Here is a 25,530-nt window from a genome sequence, read left to right as displayed (position 1 = left end):
TATGAGAATTAAAGGACAATGACAGATTAAATACGTTATTAGAAAGAGCAATTTAGTAGCGGATTACTTGGTTAAATTGAGTTTAGCATGTAGGTCAAGTTTACTGATTTTTGACGATGCGTCAAATAAAATTTTAAAAATTTTGTAACAAGACAAAGCTAATGGAACTTTACTCAATTTAATTTGATGTAATTATTCAAGAATACCCATTCTTTTAAAAATTTCGAAATCAAATTAACAAAATTCGTTGAAACAGATAAAAGAAATTAACAACATTTATGTTTCTTTACTAAAAAATATTCTACTTTTTATTCAAAAAGTAGGACTTTTTGTTGGATGAAAGCAAACAAATTATCATCTGTGGTCCTATCACTTTAGAAAATAGTAACTTACTAGCTTTTAGCTTTAAAACTACTGTGTAGCAAGATAGTAAAAATAAGTAAATCATTGAATTAGTATTATCGATTTGATGAGATTAATCAATAAAATTGTTGATTCAGCAATAATTTTAAATTAGACTAAAATAATAGATAAAATTAATTGAATTGAAAATTAATTTAATAATAAATTTAGATAAACAATACTTGGTTAATATAAAATAATAATAATAATAAAATTAAATAATATAATAATACTATTACATGATATAAAAAATAAATTAAATGTATCGCACTAAATTCAATCCTTTATCTAAATTCATTTTAAATTGAAACAAGGCAACATATTAATTAAATCTTGCTGATTTGATTAATTTTTCATTTTAAATATTTTTATATTATTTTACTAATTCGTGTGTCAGAATCTGGTTGATTAATTATGATGCCGATAGCGTGTATTTTACAGTTAAACAATCAAGGTGACAGATAGTCAGTGCTGATTGCGTGTCACACCATACCGACTTTGAATCTTTGCGGTTAATACAATTTAAACCCTAAACCAAACTTCTCTCCCTATATACCAGTGTCTACATCTCCACACACCAAAACAAACATCTTGCGATATCTAGTGACCTCCAAGCTTTTCTTATTCAAAAACATTAAAAAAATAAAATCAAAACTTGAGAAACAGAGCCCTGCTTTTGCCTATCTTAGCAAATTCGAAGGTACAAAACATGCCTAAATTTCTTTTATATGTATATATGTTTGGTTTTGAATAGTTTAAGATTGTTCTTTTTCTTTATGGTTGTTCATATATATATATGTTTGATTTTATTGATTTATTTTTATATGTATTCTTTTCCAACTTTTTAATGGGGAATGGAGTCTGCGTTTTGCTTGGTTTACAAAATGATGTAGAGAAGAACCTCCACGAAAGAAAAATGAAGATCATCAAATTTAGATATTCTTTTCTTAGTAAGCAAAGCATTTATTCTTTTTTCTTCTTCTTTGTATTTCTCTGTCTCCTATTTGTTCAAATATTTATGTCTTATTCATATTTGAATATATGGATGGATAGATGATTTTGGCGACAAGAAAATATTAAAAATTAAACATACTTTTTAAATTTTTTTACATTGAAAATAAGAAAAAATAGGGAGTTTATTGGTAGGCAAAAATGGAACTGGTATCTGTCAAAGGTAAGTTGGATAATTTGTATTTTCTTACATGTTGAGTAGTATGATAAGACTTGTGTTTCTTTAAGACTATCTTCGTGTTGATTAATATATTAATTAAGATATATGAACCGTTTAATATCAGATTAGGTTATGTTTTTTTGAATAATTGATTCTTGATTTGTTGAATATAGTTCATCAACTTTGTTGTGTGGATATTAATTTTGCTTGTATGTTGTTTGTTTATTCATATGTTATGTTTCTTTTAGGGAATTTGAAGAAAAATCGAGAAAAGTTTAAGTTGGAGCTTGAATTTGTGACAAGGTCTTGGTCTCTAATGATGCAAGATGCATATGAACCCGTGGTTCATGGAGAAGAAAAGATCAAGAAGGAAGAACTGCATTTCAAAGTCAAGTCGAAGAGTATGGAGCCAGATCATGACAAGGAAGAGAGGATCAAGGTCGAGCTTGAATTGAAGACTAAATCTGTCGAGAAGGTGAAACCAAAGCATATGGAGGAGGATGAGAAACATAAAGAGAAGGATGAGGAGAAATCGAAAGAGACGATGGAAGACGAAAAGAAGAAGAAGGAAGAGGTTGAGGGGAAGAATAAGGACGAAGAGTGTAAAAATGATGTAGCGGAAAAGCTCGAGGTTAGTGAAGTTGGTGAGACAACGAATAAAGAAGAGAAAAAGAAAAACAAGGATCCAGAGGTGGTAGAAGAAGGTGACAATGTTGAGACGGAAGAGAAGAAAAACAAAAAGAAGGATAAGAAAAAAGATGAGGTAGAAAAATTTGAAAAGAAGAAGAAAAAGAAAGACAAGGAAAAGGAAAAGGAGCACGAGGTTGAAGAAGATGAAGGGGCGGGAAAGAAGAAAAAGGATAAAGAGAAAAAGAAGGAAAAGAAGAAAGATAACGAGGATGAACAAAAGAAGGACAAGAAGAAGAAGGATAAGGAGAAAAAGGAAGAAGAGAAGTCAGATAAAGAGGATGATGTAGAAAATGCCAAAGAGAAGGAGAAGAAGAAGAAGAAGAAAGATAATAAGGATAAGGAGAAAAAGAAAGACCAGAAGTGTGATAAAGAGGATGAGGAAGAAAATGTCGAAGAGGAGGAGAAGAAGAAGAAGAAAGATAAGAAGGATAAGGAGAAAAAGAAAGAAAAGAAGTCGGACGAAGAGGATGATGTAGAAGATGCCAAAGAGGCGAAGGAGAAGAAGAAGAAAGATAACAAGGATAAGGAGAAAAAGAAAGATAAGAAGTGCGATAAAGAGGATGACGTAGAAGATGCCAAAGAGGAGAAGAAGAAAGATAAGAAGGATAAGGAGAAGAAGAAAGATAAGAAGTCGGATGAAGAGGATGGAGTAGAAGATGACAAAGAGGAGAAAAAGAAGAAAAAGAAAGAGAAGAAGGATAAGGAGAAAAAGAAAGAACAGAAGTCCAATAAAGAGGATGATGTAAAAGATGACGAAGAGAAGAAGAAAGATAAGAAGGATAAGGAGAAAAAGAAAGAGAAGAAACACGAGGATGAAGAGGAAAGGGAAGAAGTAAGTGAAGAGTTAGAAGAGATGAACAATAAGAATAAAAACAGAGAGAGGAAGTCGAAATGGAAGGAAGAAGAAGAAGAAGAGAAGAGCAAGAAGAAAGAAACCGATGAGAATGAGGAGAAGAAACATGGAGACAGGGCAAACAATGTGAAACCCGAGACCGCTATAGGCTCTAGGGATCTTCAACTAGAAGATATCGAGAAAGAATCAGATGGTGGAGAGAAGGAAGAAAACAAGCAGAAGGGTAAATCAAAAGAAGGAAAAGAGAAAAACAAGAAATGTGAGAAGAAAACAAAAGGGAAGGCCAAAAGCAAAGATCTAAGCAAACTGAAACAGAAGTTAGAGAAAATCAATAGCAAAATTGATGCTCTGCTTGAGAAAAAAGCAGATATTTTGATGGAGATTAAAGAAGCTGAGGAGAAGGATAGTGAAGCTGCTGACAAATGATGAATAATACACACACATATACATATATGCATGTATGAAACACTCTGTCTAAGGTTCATACACTCTGATATGAATAAGATAGCTGCAAATTTACATTATAGTATTTGTAGAGTTAAATATGATAATAATGAAAAGTTCCAGTTAGTATTGATGGTATTGTTGCTATGACTATCTATATTTATACACACATATATATAATAAGTTAGCATGTTTTACCATTGTTATACAAGATCTATGCATGGTTGACATTGAAGGCATAACAGGAGCTTAACTACTTGTGCAAAACCTTGCAGACTTTTGGGTTTGGTCATTACTATGTGTCATTTTATTTTTATAATTCAATGAAGAGTAGGTTTTTGAATAGTTTCTAATATTCGAATTCCGAGTTTGAATAATTATCTTTGAATGTTAAATAGATAAGGAAGAAATTTGGATGTCATGTAAACTATAATTGAATTTGAAAAATAAAGATTGTTTTGACGTAAGGATGAAAATTTCGTCAATAAATAATCGAACTCGATTATTTAAAAATAAAATTAGAGCAGTCTTTAAGTATGTTCATGATTGAGTATAAAATTAAAAAACTATTGTTAAATTTTCACTAACTAAATAAAACTCATCACATTCAAGTTTAGAATGTAAATGTGGGATATGGATATATATACTAAAATTTAAAAATAATGTTAGATATGAGCGTGTACAAGTAGGTTTATTTAAATTTGTATTCGGTTATTTAAAACAAGATTATAACGTAGTTTTAAGAAGGTTTAATAATTATGTGTATAATTGTAAATAAATTGTTAAAATCAACTAACTAAATAGAACTTATAATACTCATATTCGGGATGTGATTGTCAGATATGAACATGTGATTGAAGAGTATGTTTATATATTTGTACAGTTTTCGAAGATTTCATATCCCGTATGTTTATATATAGATCAAACATAAGTGTTGAATAAAATTAATTTATCTTCATAGAATTTATGGAATTGGAACACTTAATTCTCCACTTAAATTAAATAATAAAAAGAAGCTGGATTAGATTTACAAGCATCTCAAGTCAAATATTATGATACTCAAATTCATTTTGGTTGATAACTAGAGTTGGCACGAGTAGTCACATGCCAAAGTCAAACAAAGGAAACCTATAAAAACAGAGAAGGGATGACTTACAAAGGGAGGACAGCATATGTATGCTACCAAACTAAAACATAAATCAATGCTTAGATTTTAAAAAAGGAATATATTCTCTTTAATTTCCATAAGAAACCAAAAAAGAAACCTTTTTATTTTCAATATAAGCTTCTTAGCCTAGCATATACATATACATATATATATATATATATATATATACACACGCAGATTAGTGAAAGAGTCTTGCTCTCATTATTTTAATTCATAAACCAAATAGTCCTATATCGATTCCTTCCAAAAATGTCCCATTCCTACCAAGATGTTGAGCCTGAGTTCCAATACCACAAAGGAGAAACTCATGACATCATTGAGTTTCAAGTGAAAGGTGATAATATATTCATTTATAAAATTTGGATTTTAATTCGATTGTTATATTGACCTTTTAATATGTAGTATTGAATTTCAATATTTACAATACATTTTCTGTTTCATTCGATTATGTTGATTTATATGTAAATTGTTTTGGTTTTAAATTTGCTAGATTTTAGAAAGGACCAGCTCAGAGTTCATTTTAGCAGTAAAGGGGTCTTAACGGTTTCCGGTGAACGCCCTCAAGAAGGAGGTAAAAAGATTCGATTCCGCAAAGATATTAACCCTCCTAAAGATTGTGAACCGAATGAGATTTACGTGAAATTACGTTCCGGTGTTCTTTTCATCACGATACCAAAGAAAGACGCCCCGCAACCTCCTCAACAGGATTCACTTAAGCAAGTGCAACAAGACAATGGAAAACTCAAACAAGGGGGAAGTTCAAGTGAAGAGGCTAAAGGAGCAATGGCTACACCAAATGAAAATGCTGCAATGCCTAAGACTGAATCCAAATCTTTTATTTCGGGGCTTAAAATGGAGAAAAAGACAGCAATAAAGGTTGTCGCCAATGTTGCAGTTGTGTCATTGGTGTTTGTTGTGTTGTTTTATGTGTATAAAATTTATGCACCTGTGATTATGCATGTTTAGAAACACCAAATCCTTGTCCATTTGTTTCCCAGAAATTTAATTATCAAATAATTTTCAATTCAACATTGTCTTTTGATATTTGAGTTAATATTTAACTACCATGTATCAATAAGTTGCTTTGTATAAATATAATGAAATAAGTACTTAGGTGTTTGTTAGGGGTGGGTAAAATTCGATTCAAATCGAAATACTCAATAAAAAATTCAAAATTTGGATTAAATAATTCAAGTTATTAGAGTTCATCGAATTATTCGGATCAACCAATTGAGTTCAATTGCTAAAGTAAGATTCATCAACTCGATTAACTCGAAATTTTTTTATTCGATTCAACTCGACTCGATCTAATGCTCACCATTAATGCTTGTATTATAAAGTTGGAATTAATTTAATTTGTTCAAAATAAATGAAGCAATATAGTTAATGTGGTATTAAAAATGCGTAAAAAATAGTAATCTCCTTAACTATTTCCATTAATAAACTTTTGTGAAAGATAATGTGATGAAAAGAATAATATATAAATAAAATTATGGAAAACATCTATATGTATCCATCATCAACTTATTCAATTTCAAAACCAAAATATTTAAAAGCATTAGGTACTATTTTAACAAATAAACATTATTAATTATCAAAAAAATTAAAATAAATATGTCCAAAATTAAAAAAACATAAAAAATTCTAAAAGGATCTAAACATCTTTTTTGAATGTTAAATTTTTGAAAAATTTAAATATTAATAAGGTTTAAAAGAACTTATTTCTTTCTAAATTTGGAATTTTTTATTTTATATAATTTTTCAAATTTTAAAATATTTTATAATTTTTTGATATGAAATATATATTTTAATTTTGTCAATTTTTGAATTCCAAAATTTGTATTTACACATGACTATAAATGTGTTTATTTTCTTTTTTTGGCAACATTAGTTTATAGTAACTATGGCTTCAATTGTATTTATTTGTTCAATTTTAAATACTATAGAAATTATATTATTTCGCTTATTTTGATAGCGATTAAATTATTCATTAACTGTTGTCCAAAAAATTGTTACTTACCCTATTTATTTATTAATAGAAATAGTTAAATATATTATTTGTTACGTTTATTTGTTCATTTTTAATAGTATATGGGCTAAATTATTTTATTTATTTTCAGAGGGACTAAATTGTTTTTTATTTTATAGTATAGGGTCTCTTAGATATTTTGTTCCAAATATAATTAGACCTATTTAGTGGTTGGGTTATCCACCCAAGCTCGAATGTATGAAAATTAGGAAGATTTGATAAAAATATTAAACTTGAAAAATAAATTTAGGTAAAGAAGTTAATCTCATTTGAAATATAAGTCAGACTCGGACTTAACATTCAAGGTCCCAACTCAGCCCAGTTCAACAGACTCATTTTCTAATTTTGTAATATGTTAGATTATATTATTTTATATACTATGTAATTTATAACACATAAAAATAAATTTATCAAAAATGTTAAGTCGACAATAAAAAAATTTATTAAGCGAAAAAGGTATAAAAATATTAAATATTAAAAATAAAAAATAATATGATTGAACTTAAAATAAATTTGAATTAATAGTATATAATACAGACAAATTTAAATAAAAATTTAAATTTAGTGTTTTAAAATTAAATTTAAATAAATATAAAATATGCATGATTAATTTCGGATTTCTTTCCACCCGAACCGAGCACTTGTAAATATAATCAATAATGACATAGAGAATCTATCTTGGTAATTAAGAGGATTAAGAATATCTCAAAAACGAAAAAAGCCAAAAGGTTTAAGAAAAGTTAGGAATAAGAAGCAAAACAGTTCCTTCATCCATGGAGTACTGAAAAACTAAAATAAACCCAATCTTCTAAAGCTAATAAGGAATCAATTTCACACGCCCTTATATTTATATATATATATATATATCCTCTGAGTAACCCTGGAAAAAGAACATAAGGAGAAGAACCAATAAGATGCAGGCTTCCAAGGAAACATCTTATGAAGATTTTGAGCCTTTGTGCAAATGGAGAAGGGATCAAAACTGTGACAAGCTTGAAGTCCATCTTCAAGGTATATTTACACAATACATACATATATATATTATATCCATTAGTGATCTTAAAATGAGAAAAATTTACTGATTACTATAGGATTCAAAAGGCAGCAATTGAAAATTCAGATTCACAGTTCTGGGATCTTGGAAATTTCTGGAGAACGTCTAATGGAAGAAGGTAAATCGAAAAGAACAATAAGCAGATTCAGGAAAGAATTCCCAATTTCAGAAGATTATCAACGAACCCAAATTCATGCAAAGTTCTATAACGGCATTCTTCATCTCGTAATGCCTAAACAAATTCCCACCATTTCTGCTGCCGCTGATGAGAATAATGATGGTAAAGCTTCAAGTAGTGGCACATCATATCTAACTTGTTTAATGAAGAATAAAAATATGGCTTTGGAAATCATGGTATTAGCAATTTCTTTGGCAATTGTTGGGGCTTATGTAAAGAAATATTGTCAATGTTCTTTGCAATAAAAGTTGTACTTAATTTGAAATTTCAACATCACATATATGTATCCAAACAGTGTGGTTAATTTACCTTGTCAAGAATAGAAACAATTAGGAAGCACTTTTAAGTACCACCGGGTGGCTTTAGACATGATTAAGGAGCTGAATGTGTTTAGCCAGCTCCTTGCTTTTATGAGATTAGCAATTTGTCATCTGTTTTACACACACGTTTCTTGCTTTTATGCTAAATATGAATAAAACATTTTATTATTCTAGAAAAACACTCGAAGATGATCAGCTGTGAAGATGATGACGATGGATTAATCCGAGTCGTTGAGATCAACACTTTTATAAATTTCGACAACCCAAGCTCAAACAAGTGCTTCTCAAATGCATTCTTTAGATGAAAACCTACCTTTCAGTGTCACATCTTTCAAGAATTTCCTACAATAAACAATATATTTATATTTGAAAATATGATATTTAGATGAAAAATTAAATAAAGACTTCAATTACCAGCATTCGATTACGTATTTTTCGAGATGGAGACGAAGCAAAGCAGCAAAGGGGACTCCATCTTCATTTTGAAGGAATATTTACCGACTGATGCAAGGCCGTAAGATCTTTGGGTGAGACCATCTTGGTCGGTGATTTGGTTATTCGATCAACAATGGAAGGGGGTGTCTGGGTTATTGGTGGGGAGCTTAGAGACGGTCTCGGAAACCGACAGCGTACCAGGAGTATCGGCGGCTTTGGCTATGATCTCTAACAAGCCGAGATAAACGGCGACTTTCAAAGTGAAAGGGAGTGATGAAATGGAAGCTAAATGCATGGCTTGCAAAACATCAGCTTCTTCTTCATGATTTGATGAACTGCAGAACAGTGAAGAATCATCCGTGGCGGTTGAATATGTTAGAGAAAGAAGATGAATATATTCAAAACAGCTGATCCGGTGTAAAAGAGAGGATCAAATAAGAAGAACAAGCAATTTTCGTTGCGTTTGGGAAGAGAACTTCGGGAAATTTGATTGATTTTATAAAAAAAACCCGATATTTTATGGTGTTTGAATGATCAAATTTTCTTCAAATAAATTTTAATTAAAGAATTGTTTTAAAACTAAGTTAGAAAAATGTAGGAATTAAATTTTTAGGTTGTTACTTAAAATAAATTTATTGTATTTAGATATGACTGAGGATATATGGACGAGGATGAAGTTCTGGAAGTTCAGTAGGTAGAAGGTCACACAACTTCATAATCAATTTTTAGTTCGATAGTACGATGATGAAGGATGTGGAAATCAAGAAATTTGAAATAAGAGTTATTAATGTCAAAGGTTGTAGGTGAAAGCGATACTTATCACTTAACAAATTTGACGAGAATTAATGAGTAAGGCCATATGTTAAATAAAATTTATTGTTTATAAAATAAACTAAAAATGAAAAGTTTAAATATGGGTTAATAAAATAAAATGTCAAAAATGGATATTTATTTATTTATAATTTTGTATATATTTTTACCAAAATAAAATTTTAAATATTTTTGGTTTTAAATTTTAAGAAGTAAAATTAAATTGATAAAATGTATAAAATTAAATATTATATTTATTAATTTTTAGAATTAAGATTAAATTAATAGAATTTATAAATATCGGAGAGCTAAACTTATCATTATATCAATTAAAAAATCACTATTAATAAATTAACGTGAAAAGTGACCATAATATTAAATTTTAATAACATTAATAATTAAAATAAAAATTTATAAATATGATAGAAACCACTATCTATAAAATATTCGAAAGAGGCAAGTTATGAAAGGAGTGACTCGGTTCAACGATTTGCAAAATCTCTTAAATTATTGTTTAAAAAAATAATATAATAAAATATTAATATTGTAACAGGTCTGCTGTAACACCCCCTACCCGTATTCATTGCTGGAATAGGGTACGAGGCATTGCCAGAGTTTACGAATTAATTTAAATTTTTTTTAAACTAAATATAACCCCTTTATAGATATCTAACCTTCCCTGCAATTTTAAACCGAAACTCATCCAAATCAAACAATCCAATTCAACATATTTTCAAGATAGATTCATGCATATTTATAAGATAGCCTCATCACACAACAAAACCAAGATTTGTTAGTCATACCATTGGCTAACCTTATATTCATTTCACAGAATCATTTACTTAATTAGCTTATACATGCCATTGATTTCCAAAATAAAGTTTCTTTATATATCGAAGTCCTGAGGTTGATAGTGTGATGTATCTCTGACCAAATCCGACCTCCGAGCTCTTAACACTACAAAACAGGGGAAAATGAAACAGGGTAAGCACTTTGTGCTTAGTAAGCTCATGTAACAAGAATTATACTTACCTAATATTTTCAATACAATACAATAAACATTCATATATCCATTCAATGCATTATTACCCTAACATGCACAAACTCAACATTCAAGTTAGTACAATAATTTCCATGTATCAATAATATATATATGATGATTGATGTGTTCATCAATACCATGATTTCCATTTCCTTGTTATTTTTTCATATTTATCCCGTTGAATTTCTCGGAATTTCGATGGATTTTCAGAGGTACACTTTTAGTGTACATTTTCGGGTCCGCCAATTCATATTTATGTGCACACATTTCCATTTCAGAGAGCACACTCCTGCGAACCTCATCCTTACAGTGGGACTACCAGTCTAGGCTCAATCCCCTGTAATATAAACTCATAGAGTATTGTCGGGATTACCATTCCAGGCTAAATCCCCTGCAACGACAATTACTCTAATGAGCTTGGATCTGAATTACCAGTCCAGGCTAAATTCAGACCCTAATTCGGATTACCCATCCGGGCTAAATCCCTTTTATACATATTCTTCGGGAGGGCTATTTCAGGATAGGATCACCCGTTTGGGCTAGATCCTTTTTACCGTCAATTCCTTTTCAGAGATCTATCGAATTTTCCTTTTATTCAACCGGGATTCCTTCCCATTTTTATCAAATATATCAATGTTTCGTCAATTTTCATATAATGAACATTTAAATCATATTCACCTCAATAACATACATTTTAAGCATTTAAGAATATAATTCAAGTTACATGAACTTACCTTGATACTTGTTCATGTACAAAAATCTACTAATCCTGAACTTTTTCCTTTCCTCGATCTAGCTTCGTATTTGAATCTTCTGGGTCTAAATAAATAAATTTAATTATCAATTTAATACATTTCATGTTCATATGCAACACTCTCTATAATTTCATTATTATTTATAGTTCATTCAAAGCTGTTTATTTGAGTCATAGTCACTAAATTATTTATAACTTGAGCTACAGAGCTCCAAATTAAGATCCGTTAATTTTCCATGAAACTAGACTCATATATATTCTTACCATAAAATTTTCAGAATTTTTTGGTTTAGCTAATAAGTACAATTTATTCTTTAATGTCACCCATTTTCTACTATCTAACAGTTCTGACCGTTCTTCACTAAAAATTAATTATCTCTTCATAATGAATTCGGATGATATTTCTGTTTGTTTCTATTGAAAATAGACTCATTCAGGATTCTAGACATATAAATTTAAGCCCCTAATTATTTTTATTCAATTGTTTATGATTTTTCAAATTCAGAACAGGGGAACTCGAATTCATTCTAACCTTGTCTCACAAAATTTATTATATCTCAAAATTTACAAATCCATTGCTTACACCGTTTCTTCTATGAAAAACTAGACTCAATAACCTTTAATTATATATTTTTTTTCATCTTCTAGTTCGATTCCTACAATTTATGGTGATTTTTCAAAGTTAGTCTACGGCTGCTGTCCAAACTGTTTTAGTGCAAGCTGTTTATTACCATTTTTCCCTTAAGCTTTTAATAAATAACAATTTCGTCCCTACTCAATTAGCCTCTCAATTGAGCTGATTTTTCTTAATTAACACTTTATTCTATCACCTTAAACTAGTTTACAACCTTTAGGAATCATAATTTCAGCAATAGACTTTAATTCCAAACATTTTCACAATTAGGTCCTAAAAATCAATTTCTATTGAAATTACCTAATAAAATCATCTCATAAACAAATTAAAGCTTTAATTTCATTCTATTTCATCATAAACTTACAGCACTCAACCATGGTGACTTTCAATTTCATCCATGAAATCAAAAACTAATGAATTTAATAGTAGGACCTAGTTGTAAAAGTCTTAGAAACACGAAAATTACAAGAAAAAGGCAAGGCTTAACTCACTTGGTGCAAAGATTATGTAATATCAGCTTAGAGAACCCTTCTATGGCGTTTTTAGCTGCTGGAATTGAAGAGAAATGAAGAGAAATTTAGATATTTCCTATTTAGTCCTAGCTTTATTTAGTTAATTTTGCAATATTCCAATTTTATCCTTAATTTATTAATTTTTATGTTGATTTCATGCCCTTGCCGTCCAGCCCAAATAAATTTTAGGTCTAATTCCTTTTAAATCCTCTCTCATTAGATACTTAAGCTATTTAATCATCTCATCCACTTTTACACCTTTTACAATTTAGTCCTTTTTATTTAATTAACTACCCAAACGTTAAAATTTCCTAACGAAATTTTAATACCACATTACTAACATTTCATAAATATTTATAAAATTATTTTTGACTCAGTTTTACGAGATAGAGGTATCGATACTTTGTTTTGACCCAATTTTTTCAATAATTTCTTTTTCTAACTAACCACTAAATCGGTAAATTTTTTCTATCAATATTTTCATACGATTTTCCTATCATATCAATTTTCATGCAAAAATATTGAAATAAATTTCTCTTTAAATCGGATTTGTAATTACGAAACCACTATTCCGATAACCTTAAATTTAGGCCATTACATCTGCAATCACTATCAACTTGCTTCTAAAATTTTTAACAGGTGGCTTTAAGCATGATATCTCTAAAATTATTTCGAATATTAAGAACAACAAGCAAATGCGTACAACAATTAAGTCTTCAATATAAATAAAACATTATATTATTAAGAAAAGAAATTCAGAGATGATCCACTGCAGAGATGATGAGGATTGATTAACCCAAGTCATTGAAACCAATAAATCAGCTTTGCAAATTTCCATAACCCACATGTTATAAACAGGACAAACGATTTTTAAAGAAAAGAAACTAGCTTGTTTGGCCAATGCCTCCAACTCTTGTTTGGTCCTCTCTTTAGCACCTGGAAGAATGTGAAACAAAGCTACGTCTCGTTGGAAGATTGTTTTCGTTATAACGTCTGTCTCTGGTATTTCCGGTATAATGGATTCCACCGATACAATTTTACCCTTTTCAGGCAATGCATCATAACATACTTTGAGTAACTTCATGTTGTTCCAATAGGGTCGGAAGCGTGTAAATTATTGTACTAAAAAATCACAGAAAGTTCAATTCCCAGAGAAGAGAGGTAGATCACAAGGATCTCTTAAATACCAAGTCTTTCCTTAGTCAGAATATCCCTTCTATAGAAATTTAATAGCACGGTTAAATACTACTATTATACCCTCAAATATTGAAAGAAAAATAGGACAAGAAAGAACACAAGAGTTTTAACGAGGTTCGGTAAATTATACCTACGCCCCGGCACTAACACCGGATGATAACTTTACTATCTCCAAAATATTACAAACAAATAGAATTCCTTAAGAATTCTCAAATGGGAGAAGAGAGAAAACTAAGAGAGAAAGATTGGTTGGGATAGTTGAAATGAAAAATGAGAAGGTCTATTTATAGTTGAAGTTCAGGGACTAACTTGCAAATGGCCTAAAAAGTTAGGAACCAAAATTGCAATTATCCCATTCAACTTTTCAACATTCGGTGCAACTTGCTTCACCTTTTTAACAAGTTGCTTCCTACCTTTGTTGACTTTTCAACAATCTCCACCTTGAAGATTTGATTAGGATAATCACATCTTCACACACTTCCTTCAACTCCCCAAATTCGATAAAGCTATCTTTTGTAGTGCCTACAAATGCGCTCTCGAGCGCTATACACCTGAAGGTGCTCAAATTATCAGGATGTTAATCAAGTTCAAACAATGATTAAACTTGACTGTTGTTACCACCTTGGTCATCATATCTGCGGGATTATCTGCTGTCGGAATCTTCTGAAGTAGAATTTTTCTTTTTTCAAAGACTTCCCGCACAAAGTGATATCTTACGTCGATATGCTTGGTTCTTGAATGATAGACTTGATTTTCGCTAAATGAATAGCGCTCTGACTGTCACAATATAGACTAATGTGACTTTGAACAACTCCCAAGTCTTTCAACAATCCATTAAGCCAAATAGCCTCCTTAACAGCTTCTGTAACTGCCATATATTCTGCCTTTGTAGTAGACACAGCTACTGTAGACAGATACCCCGTAGTTGAACAACGTTTATCTAAATCACCAGTAAAGTCGGAATCAACATATCCAACTACAAACTGACCAAGTGTTTCATCCTTCTCAAAAAACTAAACCAATGTCTACGGTTTTTTGAAGATACCGTAGAATCCATTTCACAGCTTGCTAATGTCCTTTTCCAGGATCATGCAAATACCTGCTCACAACTCCAACAGCTTGTGAAATGTCAGGCCGCGTATACACCATCGCATACATCAAACTCCCAACTGCATTAGCATATGGGACTTTTGCCATATATTCTCTTTCTTCTTCAGTTTTCGGAGATAATTGAGAACTAAGTTTCAAATGAGAAGCAAGTGGGGTACTTACATGTTTTGTGTTTTCATTTAGACCAAAACATTGTAATACCTTTTTCAGATATTGCTTCTGATTCAAACAAAGCTTGCCTCTCTGTCTATCTCTACTTATCTCCATACCGAGAATCTTCTTGGCCTCACCTAGATCTTTCATCTCGAACTCTTGATTCAACCGAGCCTTCACTTATCTATCTCTTTTGGCTCTTGAGCGATTAACATATCATCAACATACAAGAGTAGATAAATGAAAGATCCGTCATACAGCTTCTGTAAATACACACAATTGTCATATTTGCTTCTTGTGTACTTCTGCCTTCTCATAAAGCTATCAAATTGCTTGTACCACTGCCTCGGGGATTGCTTCAATCCATATAGCGATTTGTTCAGCTTACAAACCCAATTTCTACCACCAGCATCTTTGTATCCTTCGGGCTGAGTCATATAGATCTCCTCTTCTAACTCACCATGCAAGAAAGCCGTCTTAACATCAAGTTGAGCTAGCTCCAAATTCAACTGTGCTACCAAGGCTAACAAAATTCTAATGGAGGAATGCTTCACAATAGGGGAAAATACATCATTGTAGTCAATTCCCTCTTTCTGAGCGTAGCCTTTAGCTACCAATCTTGCCTTGTAGCGAACATCTTTCTTGCTAGAAGATCCATCTTTCTTTACGAATACCCATTTGCATCTGATTGCCCTTTTACCTTTCGGTAATTGCGCCAACTCCCAAGTATTATTCTTCCGGAGAGACTGCATTTCTTCATCCATGGCGCTTTTCCATTTATCACTTTCTAAGCTTTGGATTGCTTCTTGATAAGTGACAGGAATATCATCATCAACAACGGGAAGGGCGTAGGCCACCATATCAATAAATCGAGCAGGTCTACGAATTTCTCTCCGTGGCCTTGCAACTGCAACTGGTTTTGGTGTACTTAACGATTCTTGGGTCAGAACCTCTTCAACCTCTAATTCCTCTATTGTGGCTGGAGAATTAGACTTATTAACTGGGCAAATCCCCATCTGCTCAAACTCCACCTGTTTTGGAGTACACTCCACCTGCTGTGGAGTATCGCTTGTCTGAATATCTTCATCTGCTACCTTTTTTAATGTGGTAGATTCTTCAAAGGTAACATCTCTGCTACAGATTATTTTCTTTGTGCTTAAGCACCAAAGACGAAATCTCTTCACTCCAGAAGTGATTCTCATAAAGAGACCTTTCTTTGCCCTCGGATCTAACTTTGACTCCTTCACATGGTAATATGTAGTGGATCCAAACACATGTAAGGAATCATAATCTGTAGTCGGTTTTCCAGACCATACCTCCATAGGAGTTTTCCTTTCTAATGTAGATGATGGCAAACGATTAACAAGATGGCCAGCGTATGTCACAGCCTCAGCCCAAAATTGCTTGCCCAACCCAGCATTGGACAACATACATCGAACTTTCTCCAGCAATGTTCGATTCATACGCTCTGCCACTCCATTCTGCTGTGGTGTATCCCTAACTGTGAAGTGTCGAACAATACCATACTCTTGGCACACATCGAAGAACAGATCACTTTTATATTCCCCTCCATTGTCCGTCCTAAGCCGCTTGATTTTCTTGGCAGTCTGGTTTTCGATCATAGTTTTCCATTTAAGAAAAACTCCAAGCACTTCATCCTTAGTTTTCATGGTATACACCCAAACTCTTCTGGAAAAGTCATCAACAAAAGTAACAAAGTAGTGTTTTCCTCCCAACGAAAGTGTTTTGGAAGGCCCCCACACATCTAAGTGAACATATTCCAAAATACCTTTTGTATTATGGATAGCAGTGCCGAATTTCACTCTCTTTTGCTTTCCCAGAACACAATGCTCGTAAAATTTTAATTTGCAAGCCTTTGCACCTTTCAACAATCCTTGCTTTGCCAGAATTTGCAAGGATTTTTCGCTGGCATGTCCCAACTTCATATGCCACAACTGCATTGAGTCCAATTCTTTGTTACCGGAAGCTGCAGCGACTGCTCCAATAACTGTACTACCTTGGTAGTAATATAAGTTATTTTTGTAATACCCCTACCCGTATTCATTGCCGGAATAGGGTACGAGGCATTACCGGAGTTTACGAATTAAAATTTTTTTTTATATTCAATATAGCCCTTTTATAAATATCTAACCTTCCCTGTAATATTAAATCGAGACCAATCCACATCAACCAAATCAATTCAACATATGTTCATGATAGATTCATGCATTTATATAAGATAACGTCATCACATATCTATAACCAGTTTTATTAACCATACTAATGGCTAACTTTACCTTTATTTCACGTTAACATTTACTTTGTTAGCTTATACATGCCATTGATTTCCAAAATAAAGTTTCTTTATATACCGAAATCCTGAGGTTGACAGTGTGATGTGTCTCCGACCAAATCTGACCTCCGAGCTCTTAACACTACAAAACAGGGAAAAAGGAAACGGGGTAATCACTTTGTGCTTAGTAAGCTCATGTAACAAGAATTATACTTACCTAATATTTTCAATACAATACAATAAACATCCATATATCCATTCAATGCATTATTACCCTAATATGCACAAACTCAACATTCAAGTTAGTACAATAATTTCCATGTACCAATAATATATACTATGATTGATGAGCTCATCAATACCATGATTTTCATTTCCTTGTTATTTTTCCATATTTATCCCTTTGAATTTATCAGAATTTCGATGGATTTTCAGAGGCACACTTTTAGTGTACAATTCCGAGTCCGTCAATTCATATTCATGTGCGCACATATCCATTTCAAAGAGCACACTCTCGCGAACCTCAACCTTGCAGCGGGATTACCAGTCCAGGCTAAACCCCCTGCAATATAAACTCATAGAGTATTGTCGGGATTACCATCCAGGCTAAATCCTGCAACAACAATTACTCTAATGAGCTTGGATCCAATTACCAGTCCGAGCTAAATTCAGACCCTAATTCGGATTACCCGTCCGGCTAAATCCATTTTACACATATTCTTCGGAGGGCTATATCAGATAGGATCACCCGTCCGGCTAGATCCTTTTACCGTCAATTCCTTTTCAGCGATCCATCGATTTTTCCTTTCATTCAAACGGGATTTCTTCCCATTTTATCAAATATTTCAATGTTTCATTAATTTCCATATAATGAACATTCAAATCATATTGATATCAAAAACATGCATTTCAAGCATTTAAGAATATAATTCAAGTTACACGAACTTACCTTGATACTTGTTTGTAAACAATAAAATCTACTAATCCCGAACTTTTTCCTTTCCTCGATCTAGCTTCAGATTTGAATCTTCCGGATCTAAATAAATAAATTTAATTATCAATTTAATACATTTCATGTTCATATGCAACATTCTCTATAATTCAACTATTATTTATAGTTCATTCAAAGCTGTCTACTTGAGTCATAGTCACTAAATTATTTATAACTTGAGATACGGAACTCCAAATTAAGATCCGTTAATTTTACCTGAAATTAGACTCATATATCTTTTTACCATAAAATTTTCAGAATTTTTGGTTTATCCAATAAGTACAGTTTATTCTTTAAAGTCACCCCTGTTCTGCTGTCGATAGTTCTGACCCTTCTTCACTAAAAATTAATTATCTCTTCATACAGAATTCAAATAATGTTCTCATTTGTTTATCTTAAAAATAGACTCATTAAGGATTCTATAAATATAAATTTAAGCCCATAATTGTTTTTATTCAATTATTTATGATATTTCAAAGTCAGAACAGGGGAACCCGAATTCATTCTGACCTTGTCTCACAAAATTTATTATATCTCAAAATTTACAAATCCATTGCTTACACTATTTCTTCTATGAGAAACTAGACTCAATAAGATTTAATTCTATATTTTTTTCATCTTCTAATTCGATTTCTACAATTTATAGTGATTTTTCAAAATTAGTCTACTGTTGCTGTCCAAACTGTTTTTGTGCAAGCTGTTTATTACCATTTTTCCCCTAAGCTTTTAATAAATGATAATTTCGTCCCTACTCAATTAGCCTCTCAATTGAGCTGATTTTTCTTAATTAATATTTTATTCTAGCACCTTAAACTAGTTTACAACCTTTAGGAATCAGAATTTCAGCAATAGACTTTAATTCCAAGCATTTTCATAATTAGGTCCTAAAAATCAATTTCTATTGAAATTACCTAATAAAATCATCTCATAAACAAATTAAAGCTTTAATTTCATTCTATTTCATCATAAAATTACAGCACTCAACCATGGTGACTTTCAATTTCATCCATGAAATCAAAAACTAATGAATTTAATAGTAGGACCTAGTTGTAAAAGTCTTAGAAACACAAAAATTACAAGAAAAAGGCAAGGATTAACTCACTTGGTGCAAAAATTATGAAATACCATCTTAGGGAACCCTCCTATGGCGTTTTTGGCTGCTGGAATTGAAGAGAAATGAAAAGAAATCTAGATATTTCCTATTTAGTCCTAGTTTTATTTTGTTAATTTTGTAATATTCTAATTTTACCCTTAATTTATCAAATTTTCTGCTGATTTCATACCCTTGCCGTCCAGCCCAAATAAATTTTGGGTCTAATTGCCTTTTAAATCCTTTCTCATTAGACTCTTAAGCTATTTAATCACTCTAGCAACTTTTACACCTATTACAATTTAGTCTTTTTCATTTAATTGACTACCCAAACATTAAAATTTCCTAACGAAATTTTAATACCACATTAATAACATTTCATAAATATTTATAAAATTATTTTCGACTCAGTTTTACGAGATAGAGGTCCCGATACCTTATTTTACCCAATTTCTTCAATAATTTCTTTTTCTAACTAATCACTAAATCGATAAAATTTACCTATCAATATTTTCATACGATTTTCCTATCATATCAATTTTCAAGCAAAAATATTGAAATAAATTTCTCTTTAAATCGGATCTATGGTTACGAAACCATTGTTCCGATAACCTTGAATTTACGCCATTACAATTTTTCCTGATGCCCTTCAATATCACAAGTGCGCCAGATGTCACTTTCAAAACCCCATCTCTCATAGTAACAACTGAACCATTGGATTCCAAGGCTCCCAATGAGATGAGATTTTTCTTCAAACTGGGCACGTACCGAACATCAGTCAGAACTCTAGTTGATCCATCTTGATTCTTTAATTGGATTGAACCTATCCCAACAGTTTTACAGGCATTGTCATTGCCCATATAAACAACTCCTCCATTTAGTTCTACTAAATTAGAGAACCACTCCCGGTTAGGAGACATATGATAGGTACAACCCGAATCCAAAATCCACTCATCTGAATGGAACGACGATGATGATGCAACCGGTGATAGTTCAGAGTCACTGGTATCATGCTTTACAACACAAGCATCTACAGCAGCTTTTCCCTTATTCTTCAGCTTTGGACAATTTTTCTTCCAGTGGCCTTTCTCATGACAAAAGGCACATTCATCTTTCCCAAGTCTGGACTTTGACTTTGATCTCCCCTTCTGAGTTTTCTTCCGAGTGTATGAACGACCTCGGACTACTAAAGCTTCTGTATCTCTGATTGAGTTTTTCTGTTTGTCATTCTTTCTCTGTTCATAACTGTATAAGGCCGCACAGACTTCGCTCAGAGATATATCACTCCTGCCATGAAGTAGAGTAGTTTCTAGGAACTCAAACTCCTCAGGAAGTGACCCCAACAGCATCAAAGCCAAATCTTCATCTTTGAATGTCTCATCCATATTTAGCAAATCAGTGACTAACTGATTAAATTTGGTGATGTGATCATTCATTGTGGTACTTGGGACGTAAGTGAAGCGAAACAGTCTTTTCTTCAAGTGGAGCTTATTTTGACTGTTTTTCTTCAAAAATTTTTCTTCAAGTACCACCCAAAACTTATTTGCAGAAGTCTCCTTTGAAAAAGCATACCTCTGCTCTCGAGAAAGGCATGATCGAATTGTGCCACATGCCAACCGATTGATCGCCTTCCAATCTTTCTCCTATACATCATCTGGTTTCTCTTCATCAATGGCAATGTCTAGACCCTGCTGAAAAAGGGCCTCTAAAACTTCACTTTGCCACATACCAAAATGGTCCGTGCCATCAAAGATCTCCACGGCCAATCTTGCATTTGCAACTGTCGGTCTTGTCCACATGGACAATGTTGAAGCTCCTAAACCGACCGTTTTCTCCATAATCTTTCAATATACCTAAGGGAATCTTTTCTGATGTGGAAGATCAGTTTAAACTGCAACCACAGAGCATACTACGATTAACCTTCGGCTCTTGATACCACTTGTTGTTCCAATAGGGTCGGAAGCGTGTAAATTATTGTACTAAAAAATCACACAAAGTTCAATTCCCAAGGAAGAGAGGTGGATCACAAGGATCTCTTAAATACCAAGTCTTTCCTTAGTCAGAATATCCCTTCTATAGTAATTTAATAGCACAATTAAATACTACTATTATACCCTCAAATATTGAAAGAAAAATAGGACAAGAAAGAACACAAGAGTTTTAACGAGGTTCGGTAAATTATACCTACGTCATCGGGCACTAACACCAGATGATAACTTTACTATCTCCAAAATATTACAAACAAATAGAATTCCTTAAGAATTCTCAAATGGGAGAAGAGAGAAAACTAAGAGAGAAAGATTGGTTGGGATAGTTGAAATGAAAAATGAGAAGGTCTATTTATAGTTGAAGTTCAGGGACTAACTTGCAAATGGCCTAAAAAATTAGGGACCAAAATTGCAATTATCCCATTCAACTTTTCAACATTCGGTGCAACTTGCTTCACCTTTTTAACAAGTTGCTTCCTACCTTTGTTGACTTTTCAACACTTCATGCATCTATCATCGCCCCAATCATGAAGCATCGACTGAAGAAAAAAACACAACATCAAACATTAACCTTCAAAATGAAACTAAGGTATCATTTATGTCGGTTCATAGGAACTAATCATCAAACATTAACCTTCATTAAAAATTTAGTGTGGATTTGTGTATTTCTAAATACAAACCTTCATGAAAATAACTTCAGCTTTAGGAATTTCCGTAAACATATCTCCTGCTACATGCTCCACCCCTAAAATGTAACAAAGAAAATGACAGAAAATTATTAATTTCGGTGTTGGAAAAGCAAATTAAGAAATAATACAATAGGTTAAAATTTGTTATTAGCCTTCGTATATTATGTGTAAGTTGTGGATTTAATCCTTATATTTTTCAAAATTTGAAATTTCAGCTTTGATCAAACACTAATTATTAAATTAATTAAGTTATGCTATTTCTAAAATCATTTGTAACAAATATATTATATCTGTAATGCCATGTCAACTTTATATTTTCACATATTACTTACAAAAAGCCAGTTAATGGATTTAAATTCTATCATTTATGTCAAAACTGAAATTTCTAAATTTGAAAATTTTGGGTACTAAAATGATTAAATTGGAGAACATAGATTAAATCTACAACTTTACGCATAGTATATAATTAATTGAAAATTTTAGCCAAACGGATTTTTCAGGATTAAAATTTAAAATTATTAAAAAGTATAAAGACTAAATTAGATCAATATGAAAAGTACTAATATTGAAATTGATCAAATTAAAATATACGGACTAAATTCAAAACTTACACATAGTATATGGACTACTAGTAGAATTTGACCAATATAATATTACCTGGGCAAGGAACTGCATCTTTAATAACTTGGGGTAGGTCAAAATTAATACCCCTAATCTGTGGATGCTTTGAAACAATGAGCTTAAGGTTGGTACCAATTCCACCTCCCACATCGACCACTTGGCTCACACCCTCAAATCCTTTGTAAGTTTCAAGAACTTGGTTCATTATTAAAGTGGTGTAAATTGACATTGCTTGATTGAAAGATTTCGACATATCATCATCATCCGCCAGCAGCTCAAACAAATGCTTCCCAAATGCTCTGTTGCATGAGAATCCTCCCTCCAATGTCACATCCTTCAAGAATTTCCTGTAACAAAGAAATATATATATTTATATGAAAACACAACATATAGATTGTTGACACCAAGATAAGATCACAATGGTTGATGATAGTTCATCCAAAAGATGGTGAGTCATAGGTGTTGTGAGTATTTAGGAGGGAGAAAGGTAGCTGAGAGAGAGACAATCCTTATTCTTGGCCCTAGGGGTCTTACATAAAACACCATCAGTCTTTTCGAAGGTGCAACGAATTGCTCTCTTATTTGTTCTATATTTCCTGGAGTTTAGCCGACTTATTGATGGTGTTTCCTTTTTAGCATGAGTTGTCATATCAGAATAATGGATAAATGTGAGAAAAGGAAAGACCTAATTACCAGCATTCGAGGATGTATTTTTCGAGAAACATACGTAGCAAAGGAGCAAAGGAGACTCCATCTTCATTTTGAAAGAAGTATTTGCCGACTGATGCAAGACCATATGATCTTTGGGTCAGGCCATATTGGCCAGTGATTTGGTCACAGGTCAAGATGGAGTGAGCGGCCAAAAGCCTGAGCATTCGATCAACAATGGAAGTGGCGTTTGGATTATTGGTGGGAAGCTTAGAGACGATCTCAGCAACCGACACCGTACCAGGAGGAGTGTCGGCGGCTTTGGCTATAATATCTAACAAGCCGAGATCGACGGCGACTTTCAAAGTGAAAGGAAGTGATGAAATGGTAGCTAAATGCATGGCTTGCAAAACGTCAGCTTTTTCTTCGTGATTTGATGAACTGCAGAACAATGAAGAATCATTCATGGTGGTTGAATATATTAGAGAAAGAAGATGAAGCTTTAATTACCAAGTATATATTCAAAACAACTGATCCTCAATTTATATAGGTAAAAGAAACATCCAGTTGCAAGTAGCTATAGCAAGCCAGTCAAGAATGGAAGGTTGAAGGCATGCAATAATGGATGAGTTGAATCTAGAACCACTCACCCATATGCCAAAAATCATTTGTTTATATTAATAAAATAGGTTAATATGTTTCATACAATATTTTCTTATTATTTAAATATATAATTGTGAAGATAAGAATATAATCAAGAAAAACCACGCTAAATCGAGATATTTGAATACTTAATGAAATGTAAGTAAGAACAACGGGTTATTTAAATGGAATTGAATCTTACTTTTTATTTAATTTATATTTAGTTTTAATTTTTAATGAGGTAAATTAAATAAAATAGTAAAAATAAGTTTTTAATTTTTTAAATAATTTATAAAATTTAATGTTTATTTTATTTACTTGAAAAATTAAAATTTATAAAATTTATGATTTTTAAAACTTTATCAAATAATTTTTAGAAATGATAAAATAAAACTTATTTTTATAAACATCACTACAACTAACGCTTATTAGTTAAAGGTAATTTTATTTTATTTTTTAAAATTCCCATTATCTTAAAGTAATTAGTGTAATTAATGTACACGTATAAATATATGTTCGAGTAATTATTCAGTATAAAATCAAATTATTACAATATAAACTAAAACAAACTGATGCTTCGTTTGTTTCATTACAAGTTGCTTCGAAAAATTATTTACTTTTTAGAAATGTTAGTATTTTCGGTGTTTTGATGGATCTGTAAAATATTTTCTATTGTTTGGCAAATTTCTAACAATATTTCATAAAAGATGTTTCAATGAAACAACCATACATTTGAGATTTTCTTATCTTTTCATTGTTTAATTGAGTTTATTTTATATCTATAAATTTATATTTTATATTGTTCTTTGTAAAACAAACATGACATAAATATATTTGTTATAAAATATTATAGTGCAATTTCCTTTTAATAAACAAAATTTTATTTTATATTAAGAAAACATTTTGTAATAATCAATATCATATATAAACTTAATAATAAATAATGTTTAATTAAAATTTAATTTAAATTACATATATTACATATATGACAAAGACATATTGACACATTAGAATTGTAAGGATAAATCAAGCTAAGCATTATTTAAACAAATTCTCATATTTATATAATTAAAATATTCATATTTTTATACTAGGTTAAAATATGTCATAAGTCCTTGTACTCTTCAGAAATTTAAAATTTAGTCCATGTACTTTTATTTTTGTGTTAGTCCTACTTTTTCAATATCAAAATTCAGGTTCAATTGTTAGCATTATTAAAAATATTTTGTTAAATTCATATTCATTATAATGTCATTTTTAGTTACATGAATACCAAATATTTTTATTTCAAAATGTGAAATCAATAAAATTGATTAAAAATTTAACAATGTTAACAATTAGACTTAATTTTCAAATCTTAAAAGTAGAGGAACTAAATTCTTAAAAATAAAAATATAGAGACTAAATTCTAAATTTGTGAAGAGTACATAGACTTATGGCATATTTTAACTTGTATACTACAAAACATTTATTATTAGTATATTTATAATTTTAATAAATATTTATTATTTAAATATTAATATTAAATATTTTTCAATAACATATGAAGAATATTATTTAAAATTATTATTAAAATGAAATTGAAATATTAAATAATATATTAAAATAATAA

General features: G+C 31.2%; 4 protein-coding genes across 6 annotated transcripts; 3 read left to right on the top strand and 1 right to left on the bottom strand.

Moving 5' to 3' along the window:
• The first annotated feature begins 878 nt into the window (after window positions 1–878).
• On the top strand, window positions 879–3,771 carry LOC108467782 (uncharacterized). Of its 3 annotated transcripts, XM_017768548.2 has the most exons (3): window positions 879–1,102; window positions 1,263–1,352; window positions 1,822–3,771. In XM_017768548.2, the coding sequence occupies exons 2-3, from the start codon at window positions 1,319–1,321 to the stop codon at window positions 3,540–3,542; spliced, it is 1,755 nt and encodes a 584-aa protein (XP_017624037.1). In that variant the 5' UTR covers window positions 879–1,102; window positions 1,263–1,318; the 3' UTR covers window positions 3,543–3,771. The 3 variants fall into 3 exon arrangements, with proteins under 3 accessions (XP_017624037.1, XP_017624038.1, XP_052873989.1); XM_017768549.2 differs by lacking the exon at window positions 1,263–1,352 and having other exon boundaries at window positions 881–1,102; XM_053018029.1 differs by lacking the exons at window positions 879–1,102; window positions 1,263–1,352 and adding an exon at window positions 1,425–1,576.
• A 1,105-nt stretch (window positions 3,772–4,876) lies between these two features.
• On the top strand, window positions 4,877–5,757 carry LOC108468577 (uncharacterized). Its single transcript, XM_017769460.2, has 2 exons — window positions 4,877–5,062; window positions 5,219–5,757. The coding sequence occupies exons 1-2, from the start codon at window positions 4,978–4,980 to the stop codon at window positions 5,692–5,694; spliced, it is 561 nt and encodes a 186-aa protein (XP_017624949.1). The 5' UTR covers window positions 4,877–4,977; the 3' UTR covers window positions 5,695–5,757.
• Window positions 5,758–7,615: 1,858 nt separating this feature from the next.
• Window positions 7,616–8,488, top strand: LOC128279506 (inactive protein RESTRICTED TEV MOVEMENT 2-like). Its single transcript, XM_053018464.1, has 2 exons — window positions 7,616–7,768; window positions 7,849–8,488. Exons 1-2 carry the CDS (start codon window positions 7,672–7,674, stop codon window positions 8,232–8,234), a joined length of 483 nt encoding a protein of 160 aa, XP_052874424.1. The 5' UTR covers window positions 7,616–7,671; the 3' UTR covers window positions 8,235–8,488.
• Window positions 8,489–8,871: 383 nt separating this feature from the next.
• On the bottom strand, window positions 8,872–23,743 carry LOC108468576 (caffeic acid 3-O-methyltransferase-like). The gene is made up of 6 exons (XM_053031683.1): window positions 23,322–23,743; window positions 22,665–22,975; window positions 21,999–22,063; window positions 21,825–21,857; window positions 13,342–13,580; window positions 8,872–9,151 (listed from the first exon to the last, which is right to left on the bottom strand). Exons 1-6 carry the CDS (start codon window positions 23,741–23,743, stop codon window positions 8,872–8,874), a joined length of 1,350 nt encoding a protein of 449 aa, XP_052887643.1.
• Window positions 23,744–25,530: the final 1,787 nt, after the last annotated feature.

Source organism: Gossypium arboreum, chromosome 8 (genome assembly GCF_025698485.1).
Source record: "Gossypium arboreum isolate Shixiya-1 chromosome 8, ASM2569848v2, whole genome shotgun sequence".
NCBI lineage: Eukaryota > Viridiplantae > Streptophyta > Magnoliopsida > Malvales > Malvaceae > Gossypium > Gossypium arboreum.
The sequence above is the reverse complement of the archived record's forward strand: the minus strand, read 5'-3'. Positions and strand labels throughout refer to the sequence as shown.